Source organism: Gossypium hirsutum, chromosome A01, assembly GCF_007990345.1.
Source record: "Gossypium hirsutum isolate 1008001.06 chromosome A01, Gossypium_hirsutum_v2.1, whole genome shotgun sequence".
NCBI classification, from domain to species: domain Eukaryota; kingdom Viridiplantae; phylum Streptophyta; class Magnoliopsida; order Malvales; family Malvaceae; genus Gossypium; species Gossypium hirsutum.
Genome location: NC_053424.1, coordinates 18,172,055 through 18,193,817, shown reverse-complemented (window position 1 = coordinate 18,193,817; position 21,763 = coordinate 18,172,055). Strand labels below are relative to the sequence as shown.

General features: G+C 33.5%; 1 protein-coding gene, 1 long non-coding RNA gene and 1 other non-coding gene across 6 annotated transcripts; 2 read left to right on the top strand and 1 right to left on the bottom strand.

Annotated features, from left to right (window-relative positions):
- Positions 1-4,299: 4,299 nt before the first annotated feature.
- On the top strand, positions 4,300-4,406 carry LOC121206707 (small nucleolar RNA R71). Its single transcript, XR_005901867.1, has one exon. It is a non-coding gene; the product is annotated as a small nucleolar RNA R71 (small nucleolar RNA).
- Positions 4,407-7,585: 3,179 nt separating this feature from the next.
- Positions 7,586-9,776, top strand: LOC121229411 (uncharacterized). The gene is made up of 2 exons (XR_005927152.1): positions 7,586-8,004; positions 8,979-9,776. It is a non-coding gene; the product is annotated as an uncharacterized lncRNA (long non-coding RNA).
- A 5,395-nt stretch (positions 9,777-15,171) lies between these two features.
- Positions 15,172-21,379, bottom strand: LOC107916812 (ent-kaur-16-ene synthase, chloroplastic). 4 transcript variants are annotated; one of them, XM_016846187.2, is made up of 14 exons: positions 21,126-21,379; positions 20,880-20,935; positions 20,490-20,775; positions 20,239-20,419; positions 19,766-19,974; positions 19,558-19,678; positions 17,394-17,491; positions 17,078-17,301; positions 16,848-16,960; positions 16,649-16,747; positions 16,282-16,497; positions 16,017-16,158; positions 15,615-15,860; positions 15,172-15,523 (listed from the first exon to the last, which is right to left on the bottom strand). In XM_016846187.2, exons 1-14 carry the CDS (start codon positions 21,169-21,171, stop codon positions 15,218-15,220), a joined length of 2,343 nt encoding a protein of 780 aa, XP_016701676.2. In that variant the 5' UTR covers positions 21,172-21,379; the 3' UTR covers positions 15,172-15,217. The 4 variants fall into 4 exon arrangements, with proteins under 4 accessions (XP_016701676.2, XP_040969489.1, XP_040969513.1 ...); XM_041113555.1 differs by having other exon boundaries at positions 17,078-17,298; positions 21,126-21,377; XM_041113579.1 differs by having other exon boundaries at positions 19,814-19,974; positions 21,126-21,377.
- Between the last annotated feature and the right edge of the window lie 384 nt (positions 21,380-21,763).

Genomic DNA, 21,763 nt, shown 5'->3' with positions numbered 1-21,763 from the left:
TCCTGTGGCGATCAGTTTGATGGCGAAAGGCTAGAACAATGAAGTATGCCAAATCAAAAATATGCCTGGTGGCCATGCTCCATAAAAAGTATGCATCATAAGTACTGAAAACTCTGGTGCTCTCTCTCCTACAAGTTAAAGTGTATGCTAAAAGTGTGTGAAGGTACCGTAAAGTTAGAGGAAGAGAAGTCACCTTCGAGCAACTCGCGTCATATGGTGTCTGACTCGCTTTAAAATTGGTCCAAAAACAAGATGGAGCGTAATAGATGTGTCAATGAAGTTGAAAGAAATGCTCGACACTCATAAATTCCTCTGTGTAAAGTCTCATAGCAGCACCAAACTTGGGGACGCTCATATGTCGCACCAAACCACTAAGTCGAAAAGTAATGGTGCCTGCCTCTTCATGAGTCATCATGACCTGTTGTACCAGAAACGTCGTACAGAACTCTAAGGTAAGCTCCATGTAAGTGGGCTCAATAATGGAGAAAAATCTGTCCTACAGAGTGGTAGTAATGAAGGCGCGAACATCGTCAGCGAGATGGACTTGCTCCAACGCGGCCCATTCAATACAGCGACCTAAGCCGAAAGTTTGTACGCGAAGGAGCTGATATAAACCTCTTGGAGGCCCACTGAAAATCGAAGATAAGGGTGACAGGCCTCGGCGAAAGTGCTCAAGGAGGAGATCCCACCATGAGTCTTTTGCTTCTTCGAAGCAGGGACTGCAGTCTTAAACTTACCACAAGTGTTTGTCATGGTTTGCCTGAAAAGGTAAAAAATTTGCATTAATAAATAAATAATCACCTAATATGCAAATAACATCCGAGAAGGCAAAATCCAAGTAGTACTAATAATAAATTACCCCTAAACTAGTATGGATGAAAACTTAAGCATTCCAAAACCATAGAATGAAACTAAATATGAATCTGGTGGTGACAACACTAAGGAATCAAATAACAAATTCATAACTAAAAAAAACAAATCATGATATTCTGAAAACACGAATGAATAATTAAATAAATAACCCTAATACTAAGAACAAATTCCAATAGTGATTGAAACAGTAGCTAGACAGTAAAAAAAAGGATAAATCATAATAGTGATGCTAAACATAAACTAAAATAGTAGCATGAATAATAAAAGGTGAATGAAAGAGTAAAAATAGTAGGCAATAAATATAGTTAGAGAGATAATTCAAATAACTAATAATAATAAGAATAATAAACAATAAACAATAAAGAAATAACATAATATACTAATAATGATAAATAAGGAATAAAGAATAAAGAAATAATTAAATAAGGAAAAGGGAAGGGTAAAAGGGAGAACACGGCGGTGGTCAGAAGGTCAGCCGGCGGTGGTGACGATAGGGTCGGTTGTTCGTGCGGGAATGAGGGTTGAGAGGAGAAGGAAAAAGAAAAAGAAGAGAGAAGCTTAGGTGGCTGGGCCAGGGCCGGGGCTAGGAGAAGGGGCAGTTAGGGGTGGTGTGCGAGCGGCTTGATTGGAGATGGAGGGAAATGTGGCGTGGGGTCTGGGTTGTGCGCGCAAGGGAGAGGGGAAAGAGTGGGGTGATAGTTTGGAGGAAGGAAATAAGGGAAAGGAGAAGCTTGTCAGGGTTTGATCGGTAGGGTAAGACGGTGGTCGGAGAAATAACCGGAAGTAAGAGCGGCGGCTAAGGGGAGGATTAGTTGAAGAAGAAGACAAAAGTAAAAAAGAAAATTAAGGTTTGTTTTTAAAGAGGTGACATAGTGGTGTTAGGCCCGTGTTGGGCCATACGACCGTGTCACACGCACGTATGCATTTTAACATTACACGCCCAGTCTTCATACGGCCTTGGACACGCCCGTGTGTCCAAGCTGTGTGGCATACACAGCCGTGTTGCACGGCCATGTAACTCTCTGACTTATTTTAAATTTGAAAAATTAAGCTCCAGGTTTCACACGGCCTAGGATACGCCCGTGTGTCCAGGCCGCATGGACTATTTTAAGCTGTGCCTCTGTCGATTTTTGGAAAAATTAGGTCTCAGGCTCCACACGGCCAAGGACACACCCGTGTGTCCAGGCCGTGTAACTCACTGTCGATTTATTTAAAAATTTAAAACTAAGTTTGAAAATTCCACATGGCCAAGGACACGCCTGTGTATCCAAGCCGTGTGGGTTAAATTTTTTTTATTTTTTAAAATTAATTAATTTTAAAAATATCATAAAATAAAATTAAGAAAATTAGCAGTGTTAGCACTCGGGTTACCTCCCGAGAAGCGCTTATTTAAAGTCTAAGCTCGACTTACCTCGTATTCGCACGGTCACAGTGGTTTGCGGAGTCGAAACTCCTCTTTCTAACTGTCAATTCTTTCATTAAAATAAGGTTTGAGTCGAGTAATATTTACCTTAAAAGTACCGAATTCAAAATGATTTACCTCGACTGTACCGTATGGGAAGACATTGAGTACCGTAAAAGGAGTCGTTCCACTTGTAATAAGCTCTGAATTAGCAATTCGAGGATCTATTTTATCTAATAATACCTGATCCCCAACCTTAAATTGGTTTGTTCCATCATTATGCTCGTCATGGCGTCGTCTTGGTTTTGCATCGTGTATTCTCGGTTTCTTCTTGACATGTGTTTGCCACTCGTCTAGCTCATCGATCTGTAGCATTCGTTCTTTATTAGTCGTTTTGTTTTTTCATATGGTCTGGAACGTGGCTCCATATCACTTTTCCGTGGAGTTTCCTACAAAGAAGGTTGAGCCACAAGGTTACGTACATTAACAGAACTCATATAATCATCTCGATCACTAGATATCTTAGCAAAATCACGAGCTTGGAGTTTAATCACATCATTATCTACACGTACTATCAGTTCACCTGTATCAACATCAATGATAGTTTTAGCTGTTGCTAAAAAGGGCTGACCTAGAATTAAAGGCACGTTACTATCCTCGTCTATGTCTAAAACAACAAAATCAACTGGGAATATGAATTTATCAATTTTAACAAGTACGTCTTCAACAATGCCCCTAGGAAATCTAATGGTTCTATCTGCCAATTGAATACTCATCCTAGTTTGTTTGGGTTTCCCAACACCTAGTTGCTTAAACATTTTGTAAGGCATGAGATTAATACTGGCCCCTAAATCAGCTAAAGCATTATTAAGGTTTAAACTACCAATTAAGCAATGAATAGTAAAACTCCCTGAATCTTTCAACTTATTGGGTAATTTGTTTTGTAAAATGGCTGAGCACATTACATTTAGCTCCACGTGCGATGAATCATCTAACTTCCGTTTGTTTGCTAAAAGCTCCTTTAAAAATTTAATTAAATTGGGCATCTACGAAAGAGCTTCAATAAATGGTAAGTTGATATGTAACTTTTTCAAAAGTTTAAGAAATTTACTAAATTGCTCGTTAGTATGGTCTTTCTTTGTCGCATTTGGATATGGTACACGAGGTTAATACTCCTTACCTACCAGTTTTTGTTTACTGTGGCTCACCTCAACCTTACCTTGACTTACCACATTTTCTTGCCTGAGTTCTGGTTCAGGTTCAACTAACCCTTCTTTATCTCGAACCATAATTGCATGAAGCTATTCTCTTGGGTTAGTTTCAGTGTTGCTAGGCAAACTACCTTGTGGTCTCTCTGAAATCAGCTTAGCAAGCTAACCTATCTAGTTCTCGAGTCCTTAAATCGACACTTATTGATTTTTAAGTGCAATTTTGATGTTTTGAAAATGAGTTTCTGACACCAAAATAAACTTCATCAGCATCTCCTCAAGGTTTAGCTTCTTCTCTTGTTGGTAAGGTGGTTGAAAGCCAGAAGGGGGTTGTGGTCTCTAATTTCCTTAACCACCCCACGAGAAATTCGGATGGTTCCTCCAACCTGCATTATAAGTGTTACTATAGAGATTATTCTAAGGTCTAGAGTTATTACCCATATAGTTAACTTGTTCGTTTTCTGTGCTAGGGCTATAGGATAAGCATTCTGGATTGTTCATCCTTCCTCCATTTGTATCGCACTGCATCACCGGATGTACCTACGTAAACCATATAAACCATCAATCTTTTTATTCAAAAGTTCTACCTGATTCGACAACATCGTGACCGCATCTACATTAAAAACACCGGTTGTTTTCATCAGCTTCGTTCTCATGACTTGCCACTGATAATTATTCAGTGGCATTTTCCCTATAAACTCATAAGTCACTTCAGGTATTTTGTTGTTCAGAGTCCCACTGGTGGCTGCACCGATTAACTACCTAGTTGAGGGATTCAAACTGTTGTAGAAGATTTGAACCTGTAGCCATAGAGATAATCCATTATGATGGTACCTTCTCAATAAATCCTTATACCTTTCACATTCATCATATAGGGTCTTTAAATCTATTTTCATGAAGGAAGAGATATCATTCCTCAGCTTGGCTATCTTAGCCGGTGGAAAATACTTCAACAAAAAATTTTCGATCATTTGTTCCCATGTAGTGATAGTTACTCATGGTAGGGAGTTCAACCACTGTTTAGCCTTATTTCTCAATGAGAAGGGAAACAATCGTAAGCAAATGGTGCCATCAGAAACGTCATTTATCTTGAAAGTGTCACAGAATTCCAAAAAGTTAGCCAAATGAGTATTTGGATCTTCATCTTGCAAACCATCGAACTAAACAAATTGTTGGATCATCTGAATGGTGTTCGACTTCAGTTCAAAGTTATTTGCAACAATAGCAGGTCTCACAATACTCGATTCAGCCCCACTTAAATTAGGCTTAGCATAATCGTACATAGTACGAAGAGTAGGATTTACGGTAACCATAGGAGGTAGTTGATTATTTTGATTTTCAACCATCTCCTCAGTAATATTAATGATGTCCTCTTGCTCTTCCACTATATTCTGTCGATTCTGCCTTACTTCTTTACGGTTTCTGTGAGCTGTGTTTTCAATCTCACTGTCAGTACTAAAGGTCCTGACGGGTTTCTTCTACTCATATACTAACTCTTAAGAACGCGACAGAGAATAGAATGAGAAAATACTTGAATATAACCAAAGAGAAAGATAATACCCAGAAAAGAATCCACCTAGACTTTACTTATTATTCTGAATCTGAATTAGACTATTTATTCACTTGTGCCTTGATCCGTAGAAATCCCTAAATTATGTTAATATCTGTTTCGAAAGTAAAAACAACTGACTCTAGGTTGATTAATTGAAATCTCTTTCTAATTAAAACCCCTATTGTCGCATTAACTCGATCTATGGATTCCTCTATTAGATTTGACTCTAATCGGGTAGATTTATGTTGTCCTATTTCTAGGATTGCATGCAACTCCACTCAATTATGCCATATCTACTCCTAAACAGAGACTTTTGCTCCACTGAAATAAGCACATCATACTTGAATTAATATCCTGAAAATATTAAAGCAAGAAATAAGCATACATAATTGAGAACAAGAACAAGTATTTATCATATAATCTAGAAAATCAAATAATAAGATTCATTATAGGTTTCATCTTCCCTAGGTATCTAGGGAATTTAGTTCATAATTTGGAAGGAAAACATCTCAAAATCAGGAAAACAACAAAACATAAAGAAACCCAAAAACTTCTAGAGAAATTGAATAGAGATCTTCAATCTTGCAGGAGATCTTACTTCTGAGTTGAATTCTTTGGCGTTCTTATAGTAAATTCTTCGTTCCACTCTGCGTGCCCTCTTTAGTCCTCTTCTCATAGGTATTTATAAACTTTAGAATGCTCAGAGACCCTAAAAATTGGGTTTTTCTGCGTAAAAGAGAAGCAGGGTTCGAAATTGACACGGGCTGGCACATGGACGTGTGGCCAGCCCGTTTGGCTCATAGGGGCCTGTGCCCAGCCCGTGTGGCTCACACAGGTGTGTACCCAACCCGTGTGGAAGTGCCTAAGCTGTGTGGTTCCTGAAGATAGCTCTTTTTGTCCGATTTTGGCCCGTTTTTCACTCCTTTCACTTCCCTATGCTCACCTAAGTATAGAAACATAAATTTAAAGGATTAAGAGCATCAAATTCACTAATTCACATAATAAATCATCCAAAAACATGCCAAGCATGAGATTAAAATATGTTACTTTTATGGTTTATCACTTGTTGTTTTACCAACTAGCTTGTCCTTTCAGGAAACTCTTGGTTCAATAGGTAGCTCAGCCAACACATCTCCACCTTCGTTCTCACCTTCTTCCTTAAATTGAACTTTCTTAAGGGTTAAATCTTCTATAGAGACATCTCCAGATCGAGGGATTTCACAGAGAATCCATTTTACTTTGCAAAAATTTAATAAAAGTTGCATTATTTATAGGATATTGTATTTTTTTAAGTCACAACTATATAACAATTCCAATAAAAATTAACCATTATAAGTATTGAATTAAATAATTAAATCAAACAAGTAACTTAACTCAAACTATAACTAATTAATCATAATAAATTTGAAGGAAAACAGAGTACAAAAGTTGAATGTTGAAGACCATTTCCAACTAAGGCCTCATTGGGAAAGGATATTGTAATGTTAAGATAAATAAAAAGTAAATTAATGATTAATTAAACATTTTCTCCATTTATTAATAAATAACCCTAATTGTTATTATTATTTGATTGTTAACAATTATTAACATACTCGTTTATGAATTGTTAAAAAAATATTTGATTATATTTTTGTAATATAATTGTGAAAAAATTCATTTACTTTAAACAAATAAATAATTTAAAACCAACGGACTTTAACAAATTTTAGAACTTTTAACAAAGATAATGATATCTTTAATTTAAATGGCATAAAATAGAATTAAAATATAATCATACGAGAAATAAAATAAAAATAAAAATAAAATCATATGAAGAAATTGCTTCGGCCTGTACAAATTTCTCTTCAAATAGCTAGACTCTTTTCTCCCTTTATCCAAAAACTTAAACTTGATGGCTGCTATTCATTGGACAAGCCACCCCCGTTTACTATTTATGGGACACTTGATTTGGGCCTTATCATTAAGGAACCCACTTTAATTCAAGTCCTACACCCATTCATACCACACCCAACAATATTATGTTTAAGCATACACAAACTTAGAGGCTCATCTATATGGTTTATGTAATGAATTGAGTTTTACCTGTTCTCTCAATTTCATCAGCTTTTACTAACAAAAGCCCAAACTAAGAATGTTTACATTTTCTCACCAAGGAAATGCTATTTGGTTTTAATATTCTAGAAAATACATTTAAAGAAAACGACACTCAGATCCAACTTTAACTTTAATACTACAGTGGTCACATCTATCAAATATATCAACACATAATTTCGTCCAATGTAAATAGTAACATTTAACTATGACAATAATTGCATCAAACTTGATGCAAGACTTTCAACAATCGTAAGTATAAATATTGCACTGACATGAATTTCAAGATATGATAAAGTGTAGTATGATTAACATTTGTGATCCCATAATAAAATAATATATTAATATTATATTTAGTATCTCATATGGAAGTAGGTCTCTTTTATACTTCGATGAAGCTTATATATTTACAGCATGTTTGGTTGGGTGTATTGGTATAGCCATTACACCCCTAATCGGTGGGCCCCACTTAATCCCCATTTAATCCTTTGTTTGGTTCAGTGTATTACTATTACGGGTCTAATACATTACAGATCTAATCCTCAAAATCCACCGATTTCTATTCCGGAAGGAAAGCTCAGTTTTGCTGCGTATTAAGTTCTCCCGATTTCTTCTACCCTGTTTTACCCTTCTAACTGCTTCTTCTGATTTCTTCTGATTCCATAACTTTTTCCTTCCTTTCGGCCACCACAACTGCTTCTTCATCATCACTCATCAGCAGACTGCTTCTTCTTCTTCATCCGCTCGCCGATCGCCAGTCATCCGTGTCCATTTTCAGACAACGGTGTCTTGACAGTTCGTATTCCGTTGACACCAGTACGAGAGGGGAAGATCTGTGTCGGTGCTTCTCCATTGCCTGACATCCTTATACAAGAAAGGTTTTTATTTGCTAACATTTTACATTTCATTCTGTTCTCTGAAAAAAATTGAATTTTGACCACACGCCAAGCAGCCCGAGCCCTTCTAGTTTTTAGTGATTACACTTCTCGGCTCTGGGCACTTAGCTCCTTATGGTTAGCCCGACCTAGAAACTGATATTATTTTATTTCATGAAAGCTCAACTTGACTGCATTAATGCTTTGCATAGAGTGTTCTCCCTATTTCACCTTTTGGTACCCATTGACGATTCTTGGATGGTGAAGCATAATGTGAAATGTAAATTTTGGTTGCTGTGGTTTACACTCACTAGCCTATGGAAATGGCAGTAATTTAGACAATTGCTGTATATTATAAGTAGGATCTGAGCAAAATGTGTTTGTGATTGTGTGTAGTAATCTCACATGTGAGGCAAATCTTCCAAAACTTTGACCATCTTGTAATCACCTTAAGTGCAATGCTAACTTAGATAGTTCAATGCTTCCAAGTATTTAACCATCCACATATAATATTAGCATCAATTTTTCTCTGAATTGGCTATCTCTCTATATTACAATGTCTAATGTAATCAATGATGGAAATGATCCACAAAAGTTATTTACAAGTAACAAGATATTATGAACCACGATGTTGAACTCCTAGGCAGTTGATTTTGCATCTTGCTTGTTCATGAATGTTTGGTCTCCACTGGCCTGTAAAATTTTCGCCTATCCTTCCTTCCTGCAAGCATGAATGTTTGTTCATGAATTCTCAAATAAAAATAACAACTAGCTTGAGGTTAACTAATTGTTAATAATGGCTGATATTAATCAGATAGCTACTGTCTATCATGCTGAAAACTTCTGTAACCTTAACGATGAAGAAATCCGAAAAAAGAAAAGGCTAGAAAAGTATATAGAATTATGCAGTTTGTTCAATTTGGTGTTTTAATGATGTTGTACCTTACATTTGTTCCAAAATCTTATTTCTTTTACAGATGTCTGAGTTACTTAATCAGAAGTCTTCTATACAAGGAAAAGTTCATTCAGGGTATCTTAACAGTATCTTCGATTTGAGTGGAAATTGGCTTCATGATGCTACAGACACCAAAACTCTCGCTTTCGATGGTTACTTTATTTCGTTGTACTATTTACACCTTACAGCATTTCCACTTGTTCTAAACGACAGAGTTAAGAAGTCTGTTCCACCTCATTGGGATCCAGCAGCCTTGTCTAGGTAACTTTTCCACATATTGTTTGCACATTTTTGGCATTAAGAATCATATGGATTATGCGGATGCTTTTTGAATGAATGAAGAAATAGTACTGGTGACCCTACTTTATAAACGCTTGCCTATGTTAAAGAAAATATATTATTGTTATGCTGAATTAAAGTGGTAAGCACTGATATTTTTACTAAATGTCGTATATTTATGTAGGTGCCCGACATCTTTAACCGTATTTTGCAATCAAGCACCATGCAGTTGGCCAGCATTGCAGAAACATCGAGCGTTCGGCACATTGAGGTACTAAGCCATTGAGGGCTTGGTGGTGATTGGCAAAACCCCTTTGCATTCAAACCCCTTGTCCTCTGTCTCTACGGTTTTCTGATTCCAGTTCTTTATTCTTAAAAATTATATCTAAATTTGTTTATTGTGATCGCGATTCTGTTCGTTCTAAATAACTTTCTCATTGACAAAGAAAGTATGTGTCCCATAAAGAACTGCAAAAAGTTCAAAAACAAAGAAAGTAGTGTTAAACCACTAATGAACATGTCTAGAAGTGTGTATATGGTATATGCCCCATGTTTTGAAGTCTTTACTCTTTAGCATGTCTAAGAGAATGTGTATAGTATTTGCATGTTGAATTTTATATAAGCAAATTAAGTGATCAGTTTACTAATGCAGGGAAGAAGCAGATGATTTGTGCCAAACGCTGGAGGAGAAAGAGGACAGTTCATGTACTGCCTCAGATCAGTTTTCTTGTATCACAATATAATGAACCTTGCTAAACAAGTTATGCGTGCAATTTAGTTGGAGAGGTTTTTTGTTAGGTCATGTAAGACTTTTGTTGGTTAAACTATTAGAAATTCAAGAGCAAATTGGGTCCTCTAATATAAAAATGAGCAATTTAGTCATTATATAATTCGTTTTGAAGCAAACAAGTAACTTTTGAATAGTTTTAATATTTTCTTATCTAAATGCTTGTGGAAAAAATTGAAAATAAACATGTCTAAAAGTTTAATCATAAAAAATCCATCTTTCTACAGAAAATATAACAAAAAAAAGAAGTTAAAATGAACGAAGAAAACAACATTGAAGACCAAAATTGCTTCAAGTCAAATCTAGAAACAAAAATGAAATTGAGAAAATAAAATTTACGTTCTAAATTTTAGAATTCGAAATTGTTGATGCACGAACAATAGAATCCTAATTTGTCAATGGACAGAAAATCACTGATGAGATGAGTTGAAAGGTGCTTTACGGTCGGAAATGGAATACATAATTGGGAATATGAAGAAAAACCCTAATTCATTATGTTGATACAATCATAAGAATATTTAATACTAAGAATTTTATTAAATTATATATTTTTGTTAAATTATATTTAATAATAATTATTTTAAATTATATTTTATAGTATTATATATTATGATTTTAGTAAATTCATATAAGAATATTGATTATTAAGAATTTTATTAAATTATATATTTTAATTATAATATATTTAATAATAATTATGTTTAAATATGATTAAATTATTTATTATTGATATTAATAATCTTATTAAAATTTAAATAACAATAACAATAATCATTTACCAAAACAAATTTATGCTAAGGGTATTCTAGTCATTTTAGTTTTTTCCATTATGCTATTACACCTCTATTCCATTCAACCAAACACAAGATTACTATTACGCCTCTATTCCATTACATTCAACCAAACAGTTGATTTGCTATTACACCTCTATTCCAATACACCTCTAATCCATTACACCTCTAATCCAATACACCTCTAATCCAATACAGCGAACCAAACGTGCCCTTATGGTTATAGAGAAACTCTATAAATAATTATTGAGTTTTATTATATTTTTGAAGTTCATTTGTTAATAATTTTTTTGGATATTAAAATTTAGGTAGGGTAAATAAAATGTTAAAAATAGTGGTATGGTTATATACCTTGAAACATTTAATTAATTTTTTATAAATTTATTTTTTATCTCTACACGCCAATAATCAGAATGTACATATTTGGATTGTTATATTTATGGATTTGCTCTTAATATAGGTTGATTGAATCTTTTATTTGCAATCTTTGTTATAATTAATGCATTCACATGCATAAACATTGGCACTGGATTCCATAACCTTGAAACCCACTAATTCTCAAATGCTGTAATCTTTGATTGTTGTCTGCACAACATCTTTCGATAGAAAAAGTTGACCACCATTGTCGTTGAACGGAAGGTGATTTAAATCTATCAATTCATTGGCATATTTAGAAAATTCATTCCCACAAGTGCAAACACCCAATGTTTGATAGTAGCTTGAGGTCCCATACATATTGTAGACACTCAATTTTGTCTGGGCCCAGAAATAAGTCAAAAAATAAAATTAATAAATAAAAAAAAAACGAAGTTCAAGTTCAGTCCAGAATTACAAATATAATTTAGCCCGATTGGAATGGTCCATTACTTGAAAAGATTTAAGGTCCATCTACAAGCTTGACTCATATGGAAATATAATCTTCAATGATATGCAATCTTAGATATGATACAATCTTAGATATGATTGCAATCTTAGATATGATATACAATCTTAGAAGATATGATTTTGTAATCTTAGAGATTTAATTTGTAGATACCTTTTAATCTTAACTGTTGATATAATTGATCTGTACCGTTGGATTTGAGGAGGTTCAACTATAAATAGAGGCATCTCCCTTCATTGTAAACACATTGGAGTTTTGGGAAACAATAAAAATTTTTGAGAGCTTTCACTCAAATTTCTCTCCCTCTTACGTTCTTATTTTCTACGGTTTGTTCTTATTTTATTTTGTTCATCTTCGTTTTTCAACCCTTTTTATTTTGATTTAATCCATGTTTCCTTGATTTTTTTTATATATTTTAATTTTTAATAATTTTAGTATCATATCAAACTCTTTTATTTTTTAATAATTTTTTTTAGTAATACTCTTAGTAAATTATTTTTTAAATTTTATTCAAATCATTATTTTAAAAAAAATATATATTTAATTTAATTGTCATATTTTATCCAAAAGTTTTTCTAAAATGAGGTAATGTTTTTTGTATTTAGGAATTCGGGGAATAGTGCCCTAACATGCTGGGTTGCGATTTTCCGTTTGTCTAAATGCCTAAAGTATCCTTCTAAATAGGTTTTATAAATCACGAGATGATTTCAGTTACGAGAGTTTAAGAATATTGTGTCCTATCATGCTGGATGTGATGTTTGTATTCTTTCGGAGCTAAGGAATCTCGATTTTTGAACTTAAATAATTCCGATTTTAAAAAAGGGATCCTATTTTTAAATCCTTTCAAATTTTTGACATTAAGATAGGAAACTATTCAATTTGGTACCAATTTTGGGCGTTGCGAGGGTGCTAATCCTTCCTCGTACGTAACTGACTCCCAAACCTATTTTCTTAATTTTCGTAGACCAAAACGTTTTATAAGGTGTTCCAATCACACCTAAAAAGGTTTGTGGCGACTCCCGTTTTTGTTTTTCAAAAAGTTGATCCCCATTTTTCAAATATCCCTTTAAAAAATAGTTTCGACACATATAATTACTGCAACTCTTTCAAGCAAGAACTATTGATTTGTGTTGCCGCTCTAGACCATTGGCAACAACGACTTCAACATCTACTTTTCCGCATGCTTAGGCCTAGGCTTTAACTTTGACTTCAATGAACTCACCAATATCATCATCAATAGCACCTTCTTTTTTGGTTCGTATCTTTTAAGTTGTTAAGATAAAACTTCAACCATTTACTTTTATAAGTTGTTGAAGAATGCTTATTCTTTCATGTTTGTAAATTTAAATAGTAAAGTTTTAAGGCGTTTTAAAGTAAAAGAATCTGATTTTTTTTTTAATTCTGTATAACTTCAAAAATTTTGGATTTAAAATATTACTTCATTGATTAAAAAATATATAAAAAAAACCCACATTATTCTAAAATTGTTAGCCTGTTTTGAGTACACAAATCTTAGCAATCGCTACCTAATATAAATACAATAGTTAAAATGAGTAGTATTTCATTTAATTATTTTTCCGAAGCTCAAGCTAATCAAAAGAAACATTTTTTTTATTGATAAAATTAACAATTTTTTTCCTTAACAAAAATAAAACAAATATTTATAATTCATACAATTAGATTTAATTTATTACAAATACATACAATTAAACCATTCAATACAAGTTTAATTTAGTTGTTACATTACATTGTTAAATATAAGGGCGAAGTTAGAAAATTCTTTTAAGGGGAGTCGAAATTAAATTTTAATTTTTAATAGTCTATATTTTTATAATTTTTAAAATATTAAATCAATTTTTTATTATTTTTAAGGGGACCAAAGTGTAGTTTTACCTTTACTAATTTAAAATTTTTAAAAGACTTAAATGGATAATTTTCTATTTTAAGGGGCTGGGCCGGCCACTAGTTAAATATTCAAAATTCATACTATCGTGTATATATATAGTTAATATGTTGTTATGTTAAATGAAAAAATTATTTATAATTAATAAAAATAGGTTTGATTTATTGCTAATAAATATAATTAGAGCATTTAATACAAATTCACTTTAGTTGTTACAATAACTCATAATACCAATCTTTAATTTTGAAATAATGAACCACTGTTTTTTATAATTACAAACATATATAATTACTTTTTATCTCATGTTATAGTATTAAATCTTTTTATCACCACTATTTTTACACGATAAACACATTGCTTATTTAAACTCACCCTTAATTTTTTACCCCTCAACTTAAAAAGTCTACATAACATACAATTTAAGAAAAATTTTAAACTACAGAAAGATAATAAAATTATCCGTGCAATATTACTATGATTACCTACTATTGTCTTTATCAAGGTGTAGAATAATTTATTATAAATCATACCATACAAAATATGGGGATTAGAGAAAAAAAAACCCATTTTATATCATCTTCAATTGATTTAGTTATATACTCAAAATTTTTGAAACTGAAACTGAAGGCTTTGAATCTACAATGTAAAATACAAAAAATAAATTTATTATAAGTTTTAATTATATTTAATTTTTTTGATATAATATCTAAAATTATTTATAATATATTTTCAATTATAAATAAGATAATAATATGATTCAAGACATTCATCTCACGTCTTCCTACATTAATAAATAATTTTTAATGTTATTAACTTGTTAGGCTTTACATATCATAGAAATTGTCAAAATATATGTATATAAATATTATTAAAATTGTGGTTACAATTATTTTTGTGTATTAATGTAACGCCTATCTTTTCTATTCTAAAACACTTGTCTTTTAATCGAGAGAGCGTTTCTTCTTTCTCATTTTACAATATATTTTCTTTTAAATATCTCATTTTATAGTTCTATAAGAAAGTCTATTATTATTATATATAATAACATAAGTGTCCTATCACTTAATCAGATTAACAAATACTTTCAAAAAAAATGTTAAATATTATCTCACATTTAATAAAATAAAATAAAAAGAGATCTAGATTTCATTTTAAATTAATAAAAAAAGTTAAATATCAATGTTAAATATTATTTCAAAACATTGAAAGAAAAACTAATTTTAAATGTAGAAAGCAATTGAAGAAGATTTTTAAGTAAATAATTTGCTAATATAAATAAATCATTGGAAATGATATATTTATTGATACAGTAAAAAGGAAAAAAAATGCGTTAAATTTATCTATTTTGACGTTTCTTTTAATTCAATATGTCTGTTTTTTTAGAATATTTAAAACATGAGGGTTATCCTATGAAATCCACTAAAATACCAAAATAACTATAATGCCCCTATTTATTTCTAGTGATTCCTAAAGGAGCTGATTTTATTATATATATTGAAGATGTGAATTAAAAATTAAAAAAAATAAATAAAGGAAAAGCAAACACTATTTCAGTTGTTGATAGGCTTAAGATATGATAAGATTGAATACTACCATAACTTCCCTAACCTTGCAATAATTAGAGTTGATCAACAAGTATAGGCTCATGTATTACTGCCTTTACAGCGTTCGCCATTTCATGTGAGGTAAAACCATCATCTTTCATGTAAAAGAGATGTAATACTTTGCTCATTTTCCAGAATAATTCCTTGCATTGTCTTGGGACAATGCTATCATTTTTCTGCAGCACTAATCTATGCATTTCTCTCCTCCTTTCCTCGATTAAATGCTTCAGTTCTTGATTTACATGATCTTCGGTTACTGAATTGGTACCATGAATTATGTGCAAAGATACGGCATTCAGTTTTCCCTCCATAGATTCCCTCTGCAACCATATGGGACATTAATTACTAAATATTTCCAAACTTCCATTCACATGAGACTAGCCATGTTATTGGTCCACAGAGAAGCCATACCTTAAAGCTATGAATATCATTGAGAAGACGCCCGCAAGTGCTTACATGCCTAAATAGAAGACTATATTCCCCGCTTTTAACAACCGCCTCTGAAAGCCTAGGGCCAACAAAATAGAGAGCCGGGAGGATGATTGGTCCCAAGGCAAACGAAATGTAACCATTTCTCATGTATTCATTCACAGTTGGGACTGCCTTCTCCTTCGACCACTGAGCTTCCTGCAACATGGACCTAAGCAAATCCAGCCACTGCAACGTAAACATTGTCCGTTTAAACACTGGTTCATTCCAAATTTTCTTCAATACTAATAATGTCATATTTTCAGATTTAGTTCACACAAGTTACTCTTCAGGATTCTACTATTCATTGTTAATATGGAGAGTAAAATAAATATTGGATCTCACAATCTCAGAAACATGAGTCTTTATGTTACGTCCTTGCCATGCAATTGCTTTCTCCCCAATCTCAGAAATTGTGTTGTCAAGTGCTGAATATATGATTTCAACTTCCTCAGAACAACAAGCAATGCTGACATCTAAATCATGCCTGTGTTTCATTTTCTCATAAGCCATTACTTTGTTATAGGCAAGATTAGTTAAAAGAACTACAGAAAGTTATACACCAAAAGTGGTTAGATATAAATGAACAAGAAAAGGAAAAAGAGCCTACTTTTCAACCAATTGAATTAGGTTTAACAGTTCATCTTCAGAACCTCCAACATCGAAAAAGTCATCAACCACAGTAGTAAGCACGCCATTTTTAGCCCATGTTAAGCGAGCATCAGATAATTGAGGAGAGCATAGTGTTGCAGCTGCAGAAAAGTAACAGTATGCCAGTTTCTGCCTGGCAAACTTCAGCTTGTCCAATCGCTTTTCTCGAACCCACCTGTTTCACAGAAGGGATATCATGCAATAATTTCAAAAGCATTTCTCACTGATGTCTACCGTAGCGAACGAAATGTAACTCCCATGAGTTGGGAACTCCATAAGAATTCTTGTCACTGCATCATGGTTTCTATCTTTGTAAATAAATTTACCTCTCGAGTTGTTTGAGTTCTTCATGATATACAGATTGACAGGCATTGAAGTCCTCCACTGCTAGTCTTAGGAAATCTTTGTTGCCAATACTCAAAGAACTAGCATGCAAAGACAGTAAAATAAGATGCAAATCAGGTATACATTATTATTTATTTAAAGGAAATATGTTAGTAGAAGAATAAAATACCAAAGGAGTACCTATATGAAGATTTAAGCATCCGTGTATCATCTACATCATAGTTCACTATGTTTCTCCTGTATACTAAGCGCTCCAAACTTGCATAATGGGGAAACTCAAGGGCATCATTCACCTGAAAATTATAGAAGGCGACCATTCTACAGTAAGTACCTGAATCAAATATGGAAAAGAAAAGAACTTGACAATTTCCTTCAAAACTAACTGATTATCAATCCAAAAAGAAAAAAACCTTCTGCATAATATTTTGTTTATGTTTATATGCACATTTAGAAGTGTTGGATAATTCCTGTTTCAAGAAATGACTTGTCCATGAGATGTGTTTCTCCAGGAGTTGTTCATTTGGATGTATGATCATCTGTGAAGCCCTAAATAGCTCAATGACAGCATCCAAATCCTTCAAATATCCTCCAAGTGAATTGAAGAAGTGTTCTTCAGCAAATCCTGCTAAGGCTTCTACACCACAAGATAGTGCAGAAAAAAGGCTTTAACTAGAAGGATCCTATCCCTTATCAACATCATCTGAATACCAATAAGCATAAACATACCTGAGGAAACATCATAACCATTTACACGTAGTATTCGGAAAGCCAATGCACATGTGGGCAGATCCAAGAATATCTCCTCCTCCCCCTGTAGCCAGCATCTGTTTAAGACATGATCGATGAAGTTAAAGAGAAGTTTTTAAATACATTTGTCTTTCACAGATTGAACATAAGATCCTGTCAACCTATTACAATAAAACAGCCTTCTAAACACATTTTATGCTATATTACCCAGACTTAGGATGAATGTGTTATGCGCCTTGGCGTAGGATCTAGTCACAGGTCTAGACGAGAAAGCAAGAACTATGGTTACTCAAAAGGCAGATTTGTCCTTGACTGATCTCCCTCTCAAAATAACGTTTCTTTTGATAGAATAATTGCTTACCTCTCTATATTAAAAGACTGTTAATAACAAAAGAAAGAGTCTTAATTGACATAAAATAGAATTCCTAACTTAGAGTTTATGAAGGAAACAAAAACCTAATATAATAGATAAAATAAGTAAAACTAAAATTCTTAGTAAAACCTGATATAATAAATAAATAAAACTAAAAACTCCTATTGCAATTAAAGCGTCCATATCATTACTCCCCTTTTCGGAATTGAGCTTGTCCTCAAGCTCAAATTTAGAATAAACTTTAGAACTTATCCAAAATCATCTATCTCATCATCATCTTGCTTGCCTTCAACATCTGGTACTTCTATCCAAAATAAGGTTTTACATTTGTGTCTCATGGAATAAGACTCGTCACAATTATAACACAGCCCTTTAGCTCTTCTTTCCGCCATTTCTATCTGTGTCAATCTCTTAATAAATGGTGCAGAAGAACCTATTTTGCCGTTGTTCCCTGTTGGTTCTATTGTTTGTCCCCCTCCCTTTGCAATGTTCTTAGTTGTTGGAATGATTGAATTGCTATTAGTGCTTTGGGAAGTTGGCCAATTCAGGATGGCTCGAGATGACAGTTTGGAAGAGGCATTTTGTTTACATTCCAATGTTCGAGCCATATTCATTGCAACTCCAAGGTTTTCTGGTTGTTGCATCTCAATATCAATTCTAAGTTCCTCTATCAACCCAGCAATAAAGAGGTTTACTTGTTGTTGAGGTTTAAGATCAATAGTCCTAGCCAATAGTGATTGAAATTGACATTGATATACCTCTACAATCCCAGTTTGTTTCAAGTTGGCAAGTTCTCCCAAGGGCTTATTCCTCATAGGTGGCCCAAATCTTACATGACAACACTCTTTGAAGCGCCCCCAATTAAGATTTGCCTCCTTTTCTTCCATTTGATCAAACCACAATTGTCTCTCTCCTAAAAGATGGAATGATGCTAAGCTTACTTTGTCTTCTTCATTAGTTCGTTGATTGCCAAAAAAAATTTCACATCTTTTCAACCACCCTAAAGGATCTCCAACACCATCATAAGTGGGACACTCCATCTTAGAGTATCATGGCACTATGCACCCACCGTGTTGCAAGTCTAAATTCCTTTTCCTGCCTCCGCTACTGCCCTGTTCTTCATTATTCTTCTCTGAATCTCCTTTCATTATCTTTTGGACCGAAAGAGATAATATCGCCATTTGTTCCATGAAAGCCTCCAGCTTGGTTGTCAAAGTCTTTTCGTCACCTATGATAGCTGGCTCGGATACCAAGTTGTTATGCGCCTTGGCGTAGGATCTAGTCACAGGTCTAGACGAGAAAGAATTCTTGCTTCGACCAATGGTTACCCAAAAGGCAGATTAGTCCTTAACTAAACCCCCTCTCAAAATAACGTTTCTTTTGATAGAATAATTGCTTACCTCTTCATTTTATATTGGCAGCCTCTTATAGACTGTTAATAATAAAGGAAAGAGTCCTAATTGACATAAAATAGAATTCTTAACTTAGAGTTTATGAAGGAAACAAAAACCTAATATAATAGATAAAATAAAAACCTAATATAATATATAAAAAAAAGTAAAACTAAAACTCTTAGTAAAACCTGATATAATAAATAAATAAAACTAAAAACTCCTATTGCAGTTAAAGCGTCCATATGAGAATGTTGGATAAAAGTACTTGTCTGACATGGCTATATTCAATATTTCTTCAAATGTCAAAAAATGAAAAAAGGTAGAGTCCGAGTTACATAGATTATATACATTAACTATCTTTGTAGAAGAAGATTACCGATATGTTTCATCTAATACACTTGTAATTTCCTCCCTGAAATGCTGACCAATTCCCAAACTTTCCACAGTCTCCACCATACAAAGTCGGGGAAAAACATGGAACGGATGAAGTGTGGGCACTGAAGTGAACATGAACATTAGTAATATAGAAATAGATAATGTTGCAGAATACATTGAAATTTGTGAAGTAGCATTGGCATACTAGCCTGCATTCTCAAACTTGTCTAAGAGTGCAGTGAGATAATGAAGACAACCGGAATTTGGAAGGTGAGAAAGAGTGGCTGCTGTTGCAGATGGTGAATTGAACAATGATCCATTCTTCCGCTGATACTTCATGACCATTTCCCAGTCTTGGTGTTTGCCAATTCCTTCCGAAACATATGCTAAATAGGCTTCCCTCCCTTTAGAGTTTTCTCTGTGGCAATTAAATCAAGACATGACGTCAAGGCCAAAATTTATTCGTTTCTTCAAAGTGCTTCCATGATTTCAAAAAGGCGTTCAAAATTTACTAATGAAGCAATAGTTAGACAACAAAACCAGGTCCGACAAAGACAAAGGCTGGTCAAAATGATCAGCCCAACAATTTGGTTTGGCTAATGGTATGCTTATTATATGCCTAATGGTTGACACCACATTTACACTAAAAATAATAGGAAAAAAAGAGAGACCAAAAGTATACCTTCTGAGCTGTAAATCTCTTTTATGAAATAAAGCATCTATATCTGTTGATCTCAAAGGGAGGTTCAAATTCAAATCCTTAGCATATTCAACCATACCAGAAAATATGATATCAAATCCAATAGGTGTAAGTTGGCTTTCATCAGACGCCGAACCAAAATGTGACTCAATAAACCGAAGCCCTGCAGAAGAAAAGAATAATGTTAATCCAAGAAACACTAATGAGGGAAAAATGGGTGATTGAAAATATACCCTTTGTCATGTGTTCTTCACCAACACCCCATCGTCTCAGCGCAAGGACACATGCCAACGTGGAGGAAAGAGTGTCTTTAATTAGCAAGGGATGGGGACGGCAAGGACCCCAAGAACCATTAGGGAGTTGATTATCCAACAGCCAGTTTAAGCAGGCAGGGAAACATGGATTGCGGTGGGAAGTGGGAGATGGAACCATTGCAACCCAAGCAGTATCATAAGAAGAAACAGAAAGTTCAATCTGATTAAACATCTTCTTAATCCTTTGTTTAGAATCCTTAAAGCACTGCATAATCAAGAATATTATAATCTCTTCTACAATGTCAACTCCATTAGAAAATAGATAAAAGCAAAATTGATAGATAACAATACGAGGCTGGATTGTTATACCAAATCATTACTACTGTTGGTGTCTGCTGTTGGGTTTGCTCCACAGTCCGTGGAAACTGCTCGGATAATCCGGATTAATCGAGGTGAAGATTAAGATAAGAAAATAAGTCTTAAAAGAAATATATATACTTATATTGATAGTGATGAAAGTAGAGACGAGAAACAATGTGTGCAACTCGATGGTTGCAAATCCACATGCATCATTATGTAATTCAGATGAGAAACAAAAGCTGAGACAGAACGAACCTGAAATGAAAGAATTGGAGCAGCTATGAGGGTGGAAGAGAGACATGGCGATGGCGATGCCGATGCCGATGGAGGAAGGAAGTTTTGCCTAAGCGACAGCCTGCATATAGGAAGGAAACAGAACAGAACACAGTGTTGAAAGGGTAAAGGTCAGCTTTGAAACTTGAACCAATGAAAGGACAGTGTTACTGTGTCCACCAAGACAAAGAAATGCTCCACTGCCAAGTTCCGATCCTCATGTCACCTCATTCAACTTTTTGTTATTAAAATGCTAAAGTTTTTATTTTAACGGAAAAATAGTTTTTGAAATTGTAATTATTGTTGCTACTTTTTCTTTATATTTGTTTACATATAGTAAGCATCATTACCTTATTAAAATATTCTTTTTACCATAAAATGATTCTTTTAAATATATACTTTTTGGAAGAGGTAGGTAGATTTTCAGGAAAAAAAACAAACAGTAGTTTAATTTTAGGCATAATGAGAAATTATGCTTTATATTTTTTATCAATTTAATTTTTATTTTTTTAGTTAAATTTGATGGTCAATCTTAAAAAAAGAAAAAAAATCAAATTTAACTATTATCCTTTCAAAAAATAAATTTGTTGTTTCTTTAACATTAATATAGACCAAAATAT

Excerpts from the sequence above, each read along its gene's own strand:
- LOC107916812 (XM_016846187.2), bottom strand. The coding sequence starts at position 21,171 with ATGTCTCTCTTCCACCCTCATAGCTGCTCCAATTCTTTCATTTCAG. Across the intron at positions 19,975-20,238 it reads AGAGATTTACAGCTCAGAAG|AGAAAACTCTAAAGGGAGGG; the intron begins GTATACTTTTGG and ends TAATTGCCACAG. Across the intron at positions 16,159-16,281 it reads CTAATTCAATTGGTTGAAAA|GCATGATTTAGATGTCAGCA; the intron begins GTAGGCTCTTTT and ends AATGAAACACAG.